Source organism: Amia ocellicauda, chromosome 5 (genome assembly GCF_036373705.1).
Source record: "Amia ocellicauda isolate fAmiCal2 chromosome 5, fAmiCal2.hap1, whole genome shotgun sequence".
NCBI classification, from domain to species: Eukaryota; Metazoa; Chordata; class Actinopteri; order Amiiformes; family Amiidae; genus Amia; species Amia ocellicauda.
In genome coordinates this window covers 9,531,008-9,547,688 of record NC_089854.1, presented here as the reverse complement: position 1 = coordinate 9,547,688, position 16,681 = coordinate 9,531,008, and the positions used below count along the sequence as shown (strand labels likewise).

The 16,681-nt window shown below is 39.8% G+C and overlaps 1 protein-coding gene across 2 annotated transcripts in view; it reads right to left on the bottom strand.

Moving 5' to 3' along the window:
- Positions 1-69: 69 nt before the first annotated feature.
- Positions 70-16,681, bottom strand: part of ptpn22 (protein tyrosine phosphatase non-receptor type 22) — a 31,836-nt gene continuing 15,224 nt past the window's right edge. The window contains exons 12-27 of one of the 2 annotated variants that reach the window (XM_066703613.1): positions 13,943-14,031; positions 12,889-13,565; positions 10,763-10,846; positions 10,204-10,284; positions 9,260-9,331; positions 8,295-8,443; positions 7,588-7,615; positions 7,280-7,351; positions 6,760-6,831; positions 4,413-4,537; positions 4,054-4,081; positions 3,539-3,607; positions 3,277-3,386; positions 3,049-3,073; positions 2,729-2,806; positions 70-2,215 (exon numbers count right to left, since the gene is read on the bottom strand). In XM_066703613.1, the coding sequence (XP_066559710.1) occupies positions 2,154-2,215; positions 2,729-2,806; positions 3,049-3,073; positions 3,277-3,386; positions 3,539-3,607; positions 4,054-4,081; positions 4,413-4,537; positions 6,760-6,831; positions 7,280-7,351; positions 7,588-7,615; positions 8,295-8,443; positions 9,260-9,331; positions 10,204-10,284; positions 10,763-10,846; positions 12,889-13,565; positions 13,943-14,031 (1,821 nt within the window). In that variant the 3' untranslated portion in view covers positions 70-2,153. The remainder of the gene's footprint in view (positions 2,216-2,728; positions 2,807-3,048; positions 3,074-3,276; positions 3,387-3,538; positions 3,608-4,053; positions 4,082-4,412; positions 4,538-6,759; positions 6,832-7,279; positions 7,352-7,587; positions 7,616-8,294; positions 8,444-9,259; positions 9,332-10,203; positions 10,285-10,762; positions 10,847-12,888; positions 13,566-13,942; positions 14,032-16,681) is intronic. The other variant, XM_066703614.1, reaches the window with a different exon arrangement.

Sequence of the window (16,681 nt, the reverse complement as noted above, 5' to 3'; positions counted from 1 at the left end):
TGTTGAGAAGGAACACAGCTGTAATATATGTGCTCACATACACTTCAGTATACACATTTATTCCTTTAAAAAAAAAAAAAAAATACTGCACAATCCAGTGATTTACCCTGAGGTGTTTTTCTATATATTACATAACTATGATGCTTTAGAGCAGTTTGGGCAGAATTAATCGCTAAAGTTACAGTAACGGCACTTCCCAACTTTAAAATACCCTTTTCCCTCTGTTGTGCATTGGTTAGTTTTTAGATTAAGACTGTGTAACTGCAGAAAATAACAGCAATAAACATAAAGCTAATAAAATACATTCCATTTTTAAACTCATTTTTATAGACCCATTGTAATAGGCCCATTCATTCAACTACTTCATTAATTTGCTTTAAAGTGTGCGAGTATGATAGTCATATTGCACTGTGCTGTCTATTATCCATGTTCGCTTGTTCATTTTGTAAATTGTCTAAAAGTATCCAGAGGTTTATGGTGCTCCAGGACATCTTCCATCTTTTCATCTTTTCAGAATGGAAATGTAAGAGGTTGCATTATTACATTGTGCACCATACGATTATTGTGCATTCTTGCAGACACAATTAAGGCAACAAAGGGAGAGTGAACATGTTGCTCACTGTGTACCTGTTGAATGTGAGCATCAAAAGGAGGGGTCTCAAAGCCAATTCTCGGTGTGCAGCTGTCTCTTCTGGTTTAGTGTCCAACTGGCTATGGATTTAACCCATCTAGTTATTTGATCATTAAGACATGTGTAACATCCAGTCACAGATGGGGTTTCATTTATGTTTCCTTTCTTCATTAAGTTTGCTTTCATCTTTAATGTATTTCGACTATGGTTGCAGTTTGTTAGTAAGGCATTATGTAGAGGAGCTGTCACACAATTAGATTAGAGTCTTCTTACTGGCTCCTGGTGGCCATCAAGATTAACTATGAGTTGAAACGCTGCTGCTGTTTGGGAGCACATGGCAGACGAGGTGAGGGAGAAGTCAGAGCGCGGCAGCACTGTTCTCGCGAGATGTGGGAGGGGCCGAGAACTGGCGGGAGACGAGACGAGAGGCTGGAGCAGTGGAGGAAAAACACAAATGGAACAGGCAGTAGGGAAAGTTGCGCCACTTCCTCCGTTATAGTATAGTATACCTGCATCGATAGCCAGAGTACAGTACCGTGTACAGTCGTGGTTGCTAGCGGGAAAAGTCCGTGTCCTGGAAGCCGGTGTGTGAACACTGGGGCCCGGGAGTGTTTTTGCTCCTGAGGATAAAGCGCCCGTTATGGAGCCCGCCTGCGCAGCTCCTCTCCTGCCGTCGGAGGCGGGAGTAAATCCGACTGTGCCGTTTCTGTGAGAGCTTTAGGACTGTCTTTATTTATGTGTGTGTTTATTCATTAGGTGTATATTGTTATTTACCTGTTGTAAAGAGAAAAGCAAGGACGAAACCCATTATTTTTCCATACAAAGTTGAGGCGAGCTGGGTTTATTGTGAAGTGTTATTTGATGTATTTAATTGGTACTAAATGTTTGCTGTATCATTGCTCTTGCAGTGTAACATGGTAAATGCATCCCTGTATGTCACTGAGCTGCGTGTTTGACTCATGCGCATTGCTCACAGTGGGGCTGCATATTATTAGTGCCGTCATATCAGGGGTTTGTAGCGGATTTCACCTCCTCGGTGCTGCATCCTTCGCAGTTCAACCAGTCGGTTTGGCTAATTTCAGTGTTAACTTCACTAGTTTGTGCCTGGTTAGGGCCAAGTGGCCACAGTGGGGGTTAAACATGTATAACATGAGTGTGACAGCTTAAAATATTAGTTTGACTCCATGTACAATGCCTGCAACACAATTTGTAGCCTAGAGGAGTATTAAATGAATCCAGTTAATCAGCATCAGTGGGAGCGGTGGGAGCTGGGTAGGAACAAAAGGCAGAGGATGCTGAAGGTCTCCAGGAATTGACTTTGAGAACCGTGACCTAAAACATTTTTAGACTTTTAGAAACCTGAGAAATTGCATGGTCAGGCACTTTACAAGCTTGTCCTGCAGTCACTTACAGCTACAGAACAAATATGCACACAAATAAACGCCACCACAGAAAGTTGCAGTGCAGCCCAGCTCTGTCCCACTCTCGGAGGTGTGAAGCAGCTCTATGGTCTTCAGTGTCTTCACACCCATGTCTCTGGGTAACTGCGCGGGCCTTTGGGTTTGGTAAAACGGTTCCCAAAGTCTGAAATGGCAAAGATACACTGCTGTCAGGCAAGAGCTTTTCATTGTGTGCTCAGTAAACAGCATTGGCACCATCAAAAAGGTCACCCTAAATCGCTCCTTTCTAAAGAACATGGTGGTTATTAAGCAATTTGTTGAATTCATTAAAACAGGTCTTTGAGGCCTTGATGAGCCTTCATGAGTTTGTTGTGAATTATGTAAATTCCTTAATTTACTAAAACACTTGCTTAATAGGTCAGGCAGTTTTTTTATAGAAGTAACATTTAAATCTGTTTGGGGCTCTCCAGAACCAGATCTGGACAGCCTTAAGTACAGCGATGGGAGCCATCTTGTGGTGATTAACTGTATTAGAAAGTTTTTGACAATTAAAGCATGTTCATGCAATAAGGGGCCCATTCTAGTTACATTAGAGTACAGTTAAGAACAAACAAAAATCATGAGATCATGCTAAAAATAGTAACATTTTGCTGACATAGGTGTGGATTTGGAAATGGTATCAGTCAGAGAAACCTACTGAATTTAAATGCAGAGATCCCATTGTAAGGAGGTGGTTGTGCAGGAACACTGTTAGCTTCTGGGGCATTATTCTTGGCTAAGGAAGAGAAATTAAACAAAATGGAAAATGTGTCAATTTTAGGTAATCATTCGCATACCAACACACATTATATATAATATAAACGTGTCCTTTTTTTCCTTTTGGACAACAAAACTAACAAATCTAGGCTACAAAGTGTTCCAAAGCATCCCAGGTTTACAACGATTTTCCAAATATTTTTTGTAGTGCCAACCACAGACAACTTTTAGCATTTGATGTTAATGAGAAACAAGACTTACGTTTCCTCCTCAGAAACTTCAGGCTCTGCAAAGGAAAATGCAAAAGACAGATGATGACTGATGCATTTTAAAAGATTCACTTGGATTAACAAGCCTGGAGACCAAGACCCAGCACAGATAGTCTACCTAAAGGTCTAATGGTTTTGATGGAGCTCCAGGATGATCTGATATACAGTGAATAATAGCCAATTGTGTGTGTGTGTGTGTATATATGTCTGTCTGTCTTACCTTGGTCCTGGCTAAACTGGATAATGAGGTTTTCGAGCTGCTTTTGCCTTGTTGGTCCTCTGGTGGTGCAGCCGCTGGTGGCCTGTTGTGTCTGGAAGACGCCTCATCAGCTGCAGCAACAGGAAAGGCAAGATGTTCATCAGGACACGTCAGAGAACACAGGAACTCCTTTGAAGGCTCCATCTGCTTTGTTTAGGACATTATTTGTATTGTGGGCTTTGATCAAAGCAGGAATGGGGTGGACGTGCGCCTAGTAACTCACCGTTTCCTCCAGGTGTGGGGACAGTGTGTGTTGTTGTGTCTCCAGCTGGATGAGGCACAGACAGGGGCTCTGCAATAACACAAAGGTGTGTATCAGTGAAGGTATGCATATGTTGCTTGCATTTTGTGACAGTGCCCTTCCCTAGGTATTAAAATATGTAGGTAATCCTTTATAGTGCAATGAGTGCTATGATTGCCCTCTTCTGAAGGTATAGAGTATCTAACCTTGACCAGACCTGGTGTTGCTCACCAATAAATCACCAACACATCAACAGTAATAATAAGCGAGTGAGTCATCTTAAGCTGTGCGAATTAAGGAATTAAATTGATTGTGCTTTCTTACTGTTTATTATCCATTTGTTACAGCACTCAGAATCCCAGTATGTTACAGCCCCTCAAAATAACAATGAAAGTGTATGTGGGGGAACAGCAAATAAAAAATAAAAAACAGGTGGGAGGGTTAAAATGAATGAAAATGCTACTATAAACAACAACAAACAGAATAAAATAACTTACCCAGTTTTGAACTTTTAGCTCTAACACTCTGAAAAAAAGACAAATAAGTATTTATTTTCTATTCAGTGATTCTTAAATAGAGATTTGGCAGATGGAAAAGAACAGGAGGCAGGAAAAATTGTATTATTAGTGTGAACTACTGCCCGTCCCTGCTAGATAACTGGTGTGTAGTATTGGACATTCTAATTCAAAATACAAAACATCTGTATTTAAGTTCTTTTTCAAGAAAGTAGTAGGAGTGATTTCTGTGCTGCTCTATCCAGAGAAGATGAGTAAGAAAGGTCTGAGACTGGGCCGGGCTCGTCCGCACAATGGACGAACATTGTCATGATGAATGAATAACAGTGATTCATAGTCACCTTGCTACGCATCATCATGGATTCTAGGAAATTCTTTGGCTGAGCATTCCCACTCCATTCTGAGGAGGTGCCAATCCTGGGTGTGTGCGTGGCAGGCTGGGGCTGGGAGTCTGTGCCTTGGGAATCTAGCAGACAATGAGGCATTTAGTTTCTGGGCATGGTGTATTTCGAGGATAGTTCTTCACATGCTGAAATCACATAACATTCTGGAAATGACATAACATCCCATACTAATCATTCCAATTTTGTATTTTGGTTATATAAAAAATGAAAACTTCAATCTGTCTTTTGTTCATGCTGTTTTTTTTTCCCATCCACACTGGGTCCTTGAGATTCTCTCTGGTTTGCCCTTTGACCTTTTCCAGTATAAATTAACAAAATGCATTTATCACCCCCCTACTGCCAATTGAAATCCCTGAGAATTAATAAACACATTTGCTTAGAAACATAATAGGTATGTTTCTTAAACAGCCGTAGAAAGATTTGGGCAAGTATAACATTGTATTTGTTGGCACCTCAGAATTTGCTTTTTGAAGAGATACAATATGAGCATTTCCCCCCAGTGATAGCATTGGCAGAAAATATTACTTTAAAAAAACATGAACCATGTACATGTACTGCTTCAGCTGTGTACGTAACACGCCTGTCATTTTGCTTTCTTATGCTTTACAGCCTGACAAGATGTCATTTTGAGTTCCTGTAGGGAAATGTCTCTAAAGCTTTGGCCTTGGAGCTGCCACAGAAATGTCTGACGTGGGAAGTAATAGAAACACCTGCAGTTGGTTTATTCTCATTGGCTGCCTGAAGCATAGCCCCCAAGCGTGAATACAAATAAGATCTCTAAAAGTAATTAGTTAAAATATTCATCAGGATGGGAATACAAATGACAAGAAAAATGAGGGGCACATTAGTTAACTAATTATAGTGGAGACATCACTCAGAATGTTGTACATTATGACACAGATGTATTAAGTAGTTTATAATAATAATAACTGGTCTTTGAAGTTGCCTATGGGGTTTGAATCCAATTTCTCCTTCATATTAGGAAAGGAAGTTGATCCATATAGCCTATAATTAATATATATCCCTTCTCCACACCCACCGGAATTTGTACCTTATTAAACTGTATAATCGCAGATCACCGGGAGATTTGTTTTAACCGGGTCCAGATCAAAAAAGGACATAAAGCACACACAAACAAATAATGTACTTAATGTTTAAATACACAAAGTACGAATGATTATTAAACTAAGGTAAATGGTCAGTACAGGACAGAACAGAATGGTCAGAACAGTAAAATTACCATTTTTGTATTTTACAAATCCAATTAATGCGCTTACTTGCTTTTTCACATAGTATGCAGTGAAGAGTATTTATTCAGTACAAAGAAAAAAGTGGACTGAGCAGCGCTACACCAGTATATTCAGTATTTAATTTAACAATACCTCATCTCACTGTGCTAATCTGCCATGGTACAGATCACAGTGTTGCAACAGGTCTTATATCCTTCACAAAGTGCAAATGCTGCTTGCAGTTCCTATGCAAGGGATTCCCTGACTTCATTAACAAAATCTCTTCATCTTCTTCCTCCACAGGTTGGGAAATTAACACCAGCCTCTCACAATCAACACGATTTATAAATCTTTCACAATCAATAAATTGCCTAGTACAAAGCCGCCTAGCACATATTGTTTGTAGCCTACATTGTTAATAAAATATGTATTAATAATAAAATGAATGTATTGAAACAATTCAGAAAATGCTAGTGCATTTTCTTTTATATATTTGAATTGAGGGGAAAACATGGCTTGTAAAAAAATCTAAGTGGCTGGTACAATTATGCATCCACCAGCCATTGTGGATGTTAATTTAAAAAGTCAATTTCCCAACCCTGTACCTCCACCTCCTCCTCATCTGTTGATGATTTAGTGGGGTTTTCCCAAAATACTGGCATTTATTTTTACTTTTAACTGTAAAATATAGTTCTGTAATTGTATTGTTGTTTTGCGCAAAACAGAATCTCTGCCTTTTGACGCTCGGGAGACACGTTGGTGTGGCACTGTCCGCGGCATGTCAAGTGTGAAGCGACACGACGCGCTGGTGTGTCCCGGGTTTAATAAGTCTGAGGAAGGGGCCCTTACGAATGTCTATGGGATAGCATAGTAAACCACAGCAAATTCCAGACAATCCCAATGAAATAAAGCATACAGATGGATTTGAAAGGATTATACAGAACCACTGGAAACTATTGTAGCAAACTAATTTCATAGTATCAGCTTGGGAAAAAATAACTGAAAATTTCCCACTGAGATATAAATCAAAGGGATGGATATAGGGGGACACTCACCCTGTTCTGAGGCAAGAATAAAGGACTCGGGAGTTCTCTCAGGGAGAGGAGGAGTGAGGGTGGATGGGGATTCTGGGAAAACAGGCACACATGAGAGAGGAAAGAAGAACAAAGCAGCATGCACTTTGTCTCAGACAATGCACAGCAGAACTTGTGCTGTAGTTAGACACTACTATCCCACTTATCTATAAACCAAGAACCATACAAATGTATAATATATAACGATTCAAGAAATAAATGAAAGGAAGGAATTATTGTATGCATGAAGCAAAGTTACAGGTTATATCTATATCTGTTGTACCAGTCTGTGATCAGTGATATAAAAGAATAACAACAGGTTTGAGATTGGGCACAATCTGTCTGTGGAACTTAAACTTTGTCATAGCACTAAAACGTAGGCTATACATTCACATAGGTTATTGTTTTAGTAAAATTACTTGGTAAAAAAAGGTTGTGGAATAAAAACTAAAGGAGTTGAACACTATTAGTGATCAGTAATCTGTCTACATTGGGGGCTCACCATCCTCGACAGGGGTTGGGGCAGGTTGTTCAGCATGGACTGGAGCCGGTGGGGGGGGCACAGAGGGGGCCACTGGAATAGCAAAGCCACAAAGAGTGAATGAAGCAGCCAATGTTAACAGCCCACACCTGCTATCTCATTTTCAGCATTTTCATACTACACCACATTGTCACACATCAGCTCAGTGAAAGTTGAACTTTAATCCCACAGCTTCAATACAAACCATGATTGTCTGATCATTACCTCGGATATAAAGCAGCCATGTGGTTTTATCTTTAAAAAATATTTAAAAAACAAACAAAACTTACCCAAAAGTGACATTCTTGGTTTTAAACTCTGAAAAAAAGGTAAAGTAAAAAGAATTTAGTCCTCATGTACCTTTGGAAGTTTCTCCACTTCTGTATGATGCTGGCTTTGTCCAACTTTGATGACTCAGTGGATTTTTGGTACTGATTATAATTCTTTCCAGGTTATTCACCCTACCCAGGCTGAGGACACGTACTCAAAGTGAGATGCAGCAATCACAGCATGTAACTTTGCTGTGATTGTATGGTTCGGTTCTAATCAGTGTTTTTCTGGTCTGATGCAAGCTATTGTATTCCTCTTGATGAGCTCCCAATTCTTTAATGGTAGCCTGATGAGAGCAAATTGTTGTTTGCAAGCTGATAGCTCCCCCATTAATTCAACATGATAAATGTTTCCGCCATCATCTTCACCACAATAACATCCTTAGTTTTGTCTCATGGGGGCTGGGGAGGGGAAGGGGGGGTTTGTGGCTCTCAGGAAGGCAGTGCGTCTAATAAGAGGAAATGTCTCTGTGTTTGGACCTTTAATTTTATTTAATCTTTCACAGATAAAAGCTAGGCCTGTAAAAACACACCACCTCTTTGAATTCACTTTTACAATGTCACGCTCAGAAAACCTCAACGGATATTGCACACTGTGACTTCAAATGGGGGATGTGTGTTAGGTTTCACATGTAGGACAGTCTGTTCTTCAAGGCATACGTTGTTACCTTGCTCCGTTTCCATGATGTATTGGGTTCTGAAGAAACCGTTGGCTTGCTGGTGCCGCACCATTCAGAGGAACTTCCCACTCTCGGAGTGGTGGTGGAGGCAAGAGGGGAAGTGGACACAAGAGCCTGGTGTTCTGCTTTCTCAACGTCTGTAGAAGAGACAGGAATATTTAGTTTTTTGCCATTTGCCTGTCATCACCTAACACATTGGATATCACCTTTTGGGCTAACGCAACAAACATCAACACTTCACTTTTGTTGATTTGTTGAGGGTGATCTGAAGAGCAAACAATTATCAGTCTTCCACACTGTTATACAATTCTGTGAGAAAGAAGTTCACCTATCTGTAGTTTCTTAAGCTTTTGTAAGTGGTTTCTATTGAAAAAAATGAATCTAGAAGCTTTCTGCGGAGCAATATGGAGTGGAAGTGACGGCTCAAAAGTAAGATGCTGCAGCTCTCGTGAGGAAGATACTTTACCCAGATTTCTCCCGTAGTAATCCAACTGCATTAATGGATAACCAATTAATTCCAATTAAATTACTTCACCATTTTGTATACCTTATATTATCTCTCCACTAGTTCTTAATTCCCCAGAAAACACAAATAATAAAGTACTTTAAAATATTAGCAATGATATTTAAATAATTACAAAAATTAATTAAATGCAAGACAGGTGGTCTACCTCCCATATTTCTTGAACTAGGGGGTTTATATAAATTAACCTGTATTCCTCCCTGACTTCAGGGTGACACGTTGACCTCTTAAGAACAGACTAGATGCTTTAATTTACGACACTTGTCATCGTTTCCTAAAACACCTGTCCGGGGGCAATGCATATTAGGACTCATAGGCCTACTGTAACGTGCTCTGGGGTGCCAGGTAGGTGTCATTATCACACTACTACTTTGACTGCTAACAGGGCTAGATTAGATAAAAGACGACAAGTGTCATGTGTCTTTCTCACCGTCTTTGTTGGCCAGGATGAATGACTCTGGGGTTCTCTCTGGTAGAGGGGGTATGGGGGAGGGTGGGGTCCCTGCAGAAACATAGACCCATTGTCAGTACTGAAGCCAGGTTTACTCGGTAGTAAACAGGGGATCCTTCAAGCCTTTAAGGTAAGTCATATGTACATACGTTCCCTTGGTCATGTTCAGTTTATCAGATGTTGTGTTTTCGGTGATAAAGAAATCGCATTATTATTACATTATTTAAAAAATCTCTTGTGACCCTTTTCATTAACATATTTTAGTACTTAAAGCATGATGTTGTCAGATAAGTGCAATCTGTGGTATATATGTCCTTGCGACTGAGAAACTCAGTACTTCAAGCTGTAAAACATCTGGAGGGAAACTAAAAGAAAATATTTAGATTGTTGTTGTATTTGTTTATGGAAATGAGTTAGATGAGTTTTTACCGGAGTTTTATTATTCTAGTTAAACTACAGTGTACAGACAGATTTTTGTATTCATTGAACCATGTCAGTTGCTTACGATTTTCTAACCCCTCCAGTCATGAAACTTCATGAATACTTTATGTACATATTAATAAAGTAATTAAGTATTCCATGCTAATCCACGTACAGCTGATGATTTGGATGAGACCACAAAGCAAGAGATTCAGTCTCCATGGAAAAGTTTTAGGCTGTACTTTAGGCTGTCATTTCACAAAGAAGAAGAAAAATTCTACATTTTTCGCATTGAGAAGATTTTTTCCCATATGCACGGCTACTTATAGTGTACATTATGAGGTACATACTGACAGTTAAAATTTTATGAGTAACAGGTTGGTTTGTTATTTATCAAACCATTTCAGTCTATGGAAAAGATCAGTAATTCAATCATTCACAATGGCAAAGTTCCATGTCAGCACTTTCCGGAGTATTTCCCCCCGAGTATTATCGTGACTCACCTTGCCCACTGAGCTGTTCAACAGGAACTGGTAAGATGCTCAATACCAGGGGAATGGCAGGTCCAGGCTTTTCTGAATTAACTGGCAGAGAAATATTTCAAAGCACATCACAGACAAATTTGGCTTACAGTATATATATTGTCCATTTTTGAGTATCCTTAGGTTAGGGATAATTTATTGGCCTTGTGCAGACCATCAACTAGATTATACTAGGGGCAAGCAAATGCAGTGGAGAAATCTGACAATTCCACCATGTAGCAATTGTTAAAATATGGTAGGAATGTGCTTAATGTATATAGTACTTCTGTAGTGTTATGTGATTCTCAATTACATGGTGTTACTGAACAATTGTCAAGTATTTGCGCAGTGTTTATATACTTATATTCAGCTGAACGGACATTTACCCAGCTGGGTTACAATGTATAACGCTTTGTGCTGCTTACAGTGAAGATGCATTCAAAGATTGACAGCCAAATGAATCTGAATATCAGACCGCAAACTAGGGCCGGGTGTCTGGTAGATGTGTATTTTGTATAGGGCTGTGTGTAGGGGGGGTTACCTGGGGATTCAGCCAAGATGAAGGACTCTGGGGTTCGTTCAGGCAGAGGGGGGGGCGGCTCTCCATCTGAAGGAAATGCTAACACTGTGTGGGGGGCACATAAAACAACTCTACTTCAATCAAAGCTATCATGTGCTATTACATTTTTTTAGATTCTAGAACAATGGTTTAGCCTAGGAAAAGACAATGATCTTATACATGATTTTCAATATTTCATCACATATCAATGATCTATGTATGACAGATATATTTTTTAAAGATTGAGTGAATCAGGTATTTTTAATTAAATCTTTCTACCTGGTACACAAACCCTGAAAGCAGAAAACTACTTTTAAGAGGCTGATACAATGAGGTTAAGTGAGATTATGTAGCCTAAATTGTGGGGGAAATAACAGTTCGAGATGCTGATTATTTTGCAAAATGGGAAAAAGAAAAAAATCTTAAATTATCTTTTTGGCAGATGATGATTCTTAAATCATGCTACATTTTACTACTGTTATGTAGGCCTACATTTCTTAACATACTGTTGTTGTTTACAGTATAGTCTTTGTGACACAGCAGCTCTTTGTTGTCTGTTAGTAAAAACTAATTAAGGACACGCATTACGTGAATTACCGTTCAAACAGATGTTTAGTATGCAGAGCATTTAAGTAAATACTTTCCTTTTAATGCTTTTGTTTACTACCATCTTCTTAACAATGTTTATGTACAGTTAATGAAGTTTCTTGTTGCTTAGATTGAAGGTCAGCTTTTTAAATGGTACTCTTATTCCACCCTAAACTGCACTGGTCTTTTATTTTTTTATTTTAATGCTACATTTGTACTTGTTATAATATTGTATTTCCTGTGTTAGTGTGATACAGCGAATGTCTACAGTATTGACCTTCAGTCTCAAGGATGAGTCAGTCTGTATTAGTAAATTCCTGAATACGAAAAGCTTATTGAGGTCTGTAGAAGTCTCAATAAATTTTAAAAATAAATATAATACAGTTTATAGGTAAAGGCAAACGTATATTAATCAAAGAATAAAGCTGAGTAAATAGCCTGCTATTAATAAAGGTACAATGTGCAAATATCTTCACTGGTAGGTGTCTAGGTTTGACAAGCTTCCATGTCCAGTTGCTTCAAATACAAGCAATTTATGTTGAGAAATCTTCTTGCCACAATTTTTGTTGTGTTTCTGATTTGAAATCATATACTATAGAGCTGATTTACTGGAACCTAGCTAAAAAATACACTTATGTTTGTTTACTTCAGAGGAGACCTTGTTCCCATTTTTGGCAACTGTGAGAGTTTGAGATTGAAAATCAACATATACATGAAACAGCAACATTATTATTTTTTTGTACCTTCTCCTAAAAATGCTTTCAAGAGCTTATGTAGAGTAAAAAATTGGAGCAAAAATACTTTTGAGAGTGTGTGGGTTTAGAAACGGCAGATTTTGTTTCACAAACTTCTTAGATTTATTTGAACAAACGGCAGTGGCAGTGCATGCATTCTGTGATCTAGATTTCCAAAGTGCCTTTGATAAAGTTTTACACCAGTAATTAATTTCTAAATTAGAAGGAATCCGAGGTAGGCTATGTAAATGGATTGAGAACTGGTTAATGAACGAAAACAAGGAGAAATTATCAAATGAGATGCCTCTAGCGTGTTTAGGCTACACTCGGGTAAAAAATATAAAATGGGGAGCTGTGAACTTGAAGAAAAAAAGGACAAAAAGGAATGAATTTATTAAAATTCATCATAGTCTTTGCCTATTACAAATAATTGTGACTGGAATAATCTCTGGTCTCAGTGGACTGTCTTGCACGGACAGATTACATAAACTAACTAAATTAAGTTCTTTAATAGAGACGAATGTAGGGGAATTCCATTGAGGTATTTGAAGTCCTAAATGGGGCAGAAGAAGTGAAACCCAAGGACCACTTCAAGCTCAAGAATTAAACAAGGAACTGGAATTCACCATTGAAAATGTAAGTCTTAGACTGAAAATGGGAGGAATTTGTTTACATAACGAGTTGATGGGATCTTGGACAATATGAAATGACTAGGGTCCTTTAGCTACTAAACAAAATGACCGGATGCGCCAAACGTTAACTTATGTTCTAAAAAAGCTTTTTCACCAGTACTCGTGGTTCCATGATGAGGGAGCTCCAGTGCGACATGATTGAGGGTGACAGTTGGGTTGTTGTAGCAGGGGTTGCTGGTCCACTGATCAGTGTGCTCCTGATTTCGGTTACAGACCCTCTCGATTGCCTCGCAGAGCTCGTCCACCGACTCTGCAGGGCTGTCCAGCGTGCCAACAGACTCTCTGGGAGAAGAGGGGCTGAAATAAGGGTCCTCCACAGTGTAACAAAAAGACTCCAGGGATGTAGGTCTTAGTCTGTTGTCTGTTTGTGGGCCGTGGTTTGTGTGTATGAAAGGTAAGCCCTTTTCTTCTGATTGGCCTCTGGGCTCTCCTGCCTGCAGCTTCTCTAAAGAGTTGCCCAAGCTCCTCTTTCCCTGTTGTGGCCTGTTCATGGATCGGGGGGGTTTGACAATGGTCCTGCGGCAGGGAACAGGTGCCCACACACTGTTGGCGTCCAGCATGGGCTCCTCGAAGCTCTTCCTCACTACTTGCTCTCTATTGCTCGCCTCAGCAGGCTCCCGGCCCACATGATCAAATATAGTGAGCTTAGACTGGGTGGTCTTGGAGGCAATGAGTCTGTCCTCAGCGGACTGCAGGTGGTACTGGACTGGGGAAAGAGGCGGCTGAGTCACATGATTGCGGTGTTCCTTCAAGTCTTCCTCTTGCATGAGTCTAGGGAAGAGGAATAACAAATGCATATAATCATTATAATTTATTCCACTTTATTTATTTTTCTTACGGTACTTTCTCTGTCCTCTCAGCTGTCATTTTCATTGTAGACCAACTTACTGAACCCATTTCACAGTCAATGAATAAGACATTCGATTTCTCAGAATGTACCCAAATGAAAAGTTTGGTGCACTATTTCTCCATGATGTGAACATGAAGGTATACTTGCAAAACCCTTAATCAGGCAAATGAGGTTGGAAACAAGCAAAATCAGACTGGTGTAATTTACTTTATCATTTTTATGTGTTTTTCCTAAGACATATTGATATGTTTTTGAATTTCTAATTCATGGGGTTAATAAATTACTGTTCGTCACTCACCTAAGCCCATATTCAAGCTCCAAAATGTCACTGGTGTCAGAGAACTCGCTGTCACTATCTGGCTGGATCAGGTGGGGAGTTGCTGGGACCTGTAAGAAAGGCAAGAAGAGACTAGAAAAATACCTGGACTCGAACACTGAACAAAGATGCATTTAAGTGAGCTTGGATACATTGTAAATACAATGCACAGGGGAGGAAGGAGAATAAGTAGTTTTCTGTTTTGAATGGCAGAAGAATGTAACCGTTTTTGGTATTTATATTTATTTCAGCCAGTTTGGTTTGTGGTTGAAGACAAATGCAAGAGCTGAAGTTCTTGTTTCAGCCAGGTCAGGATATGTTTGCAGCAGCCCAACCTCAACTTTGCCTTGTCTTTGTGGCCGTGCACAAAACATACACAGAGATTGTGTTGTTCTTCGAACTACAACAAGCAGTGAGGTTGCTCTTTTATGCAGCTGACTTTTGAGGCCACACATGCTCCTCAACACAATTTGTGAAGCTTTTTGCTCCAGTGCAAAATTTGCCCCTGATTTTCAGAGAGTCGCTTTAAATGTGCAAATCCTGAAAATCTGGACATTGGAAAATAGGGGGAGCAAATTAAATAACTGGAATTTATCAGGAGATGGAAAAATCTGAGCAAATGTAGCATTGCACTAAAGGTGTTCAGGCTGGTAATGTAAAGGTTTTATTAGAATTTAGCAATATACTCAGCTGCCACTCACCGCCCTGTGGCATTGTACACTATATTTTATAAAATAACTTGTTTTGTGATAGCTTATATACTTACAATGTACACTGAATAACATGAAATTCCCCTCTTGTGCTGTGAAAATGAGTTTACTTGTCACTGTGGGGCATTGCAATGGTATGTTTGTTAACCACAGACATTGTGAATACGCTTGCTGTCAAATCACCCTGTGCCACTGGTATTTTTCAGCGTGTTAACATGGTTATAAGAGAGTTATAGTCATTTCCAAAAATCTCTATTGAAGTCCAAATTTAATGATTTGTTTAAATGGGTATACAGTAAGGGAAAAAAGTATTTGATCCCCTGCTCTTTTTGTACATTTGCCCACTGACAAATAAATGATCAGTCTATAATTTTAATGGTAGGTGTATTTTAACAGAGAGAGACAGAATAACAACAAAAAAATCCAGAAAAACACATTTCAAAAAAGTTATAAGTTGATTTGCATGTTAATGAGGGAAATAAGTATTTGACCCCTTCGACTTAGTACTTGGTGGCAAAACCCTTGTTGGCAATCACAGAGGTCAGACGTTTCTTGTAGTTGGCCACCAGGTTTGCACACATCTCAGGAGGGATTTTGTCCCACTCCTCTTTGCAGATCCTCTCCAAGTCATTAAGGTTTCGAGGCTGACGTTTGGCAACTCGAACCTTCAGCTAACTGCACAGATTTTCTATGGGATTAAGGTCTGGAGACTGGCTAGGCCACTCCAGGACCTTAATGTGCTTCTTCTTGAGCCACTCCTTTGTTGTCTTGGCTGTGTGTTTTGGGTCATTGTCATGCTGGAATACCCATCCACGACCCATTTTCAATGCCCTGGCTGAGGGAAGGAGGTTCTCACCCAAGATTTGACGGTACATGGCCCCGTCCATCGTCCCTTTGATGCGGTGCAGTTGTCCTATCCCCTTAGCAGAAAAACACCCCCAAAGCATAATGTTTCCACCTCCATGTTTGACGGTGGGGATGGTGTTCTTGGGTCATTCCTCCTCCTCCAAACACGGCGAGTTGATTTGATGCCAAAGAGCTCGATTTTGGTCTCATCTGACCACAACACTTTCACCCAGTTCTCCTCTGAATCATTCAGATGTTCATTGGCAAACTTCAGACGGGCCTGTACATGTGCTTTCTTGAGCAGGGGGACCTTGCGGGCGCTGCAGGATTTCAGTCCTTCACGGCATAGTGTGTTACCAATTGTTTTCTTGGTGACTATGGTCCCAGCTGCCTTGAGATAATTAACAAGATCCTCCCGTGTAGTTCTGGGCTGATTCCTCACCGTTCTCATGATCATTGAAACTCCACAAGGTGAGATCTTGCATGGAGCCCCAGACCGAGGGAGACTGACAGTTATTTTGTGTTTCTTCCATTTGCGAATAATCGCACCAACTGTTGTCACCTTCTCACCAAGCTGCTTGGCGATGGTCTTGTAGTCAATTCCAGCCTTGTGTAGGTCTACAATCTTGTCCCTGACATCCTTGGACAGCTTTTTGGTCTTGGCCATGGTGGAGAGTTTGGAATCTGATTGATTGATTGCTTTTGTGGACAGGTGTCTTTTATACAGGTAACGAGCTGAGATCAGGAGCACTCCCTTTAAGAGAGTGCTCCGAATCTCAGCTCGTTACCTGTATAAAAGACACCTGGGAGCCAGAAATCTTGCTGATTGATAGGGGATCAAATACTTATTTCCCTCATTAACATGCAAATCAATTTATAACTTTTTTGAAATGCGTTTTTCTGGATTTCTTTGTTGTTATTCTGTCTCTCACTGTTAAAATACACCTACAATTAAAATTATAGACTGATCATTTCTTTGTCAGTGGGCAAACGTACAAAATCACCAGGGGATCAAATACTTTTTTCCCTCACTGTAAGTCTATGGTGCTACACAAGAAGATCTCCCTGCTAACACACAAGCTATTGCATTTCAGTACGTTGCTCCATGGTTGTGGTTAATTTGTACAGATATAATGCTGTTGATTTGATTTGGTCAGACATATTG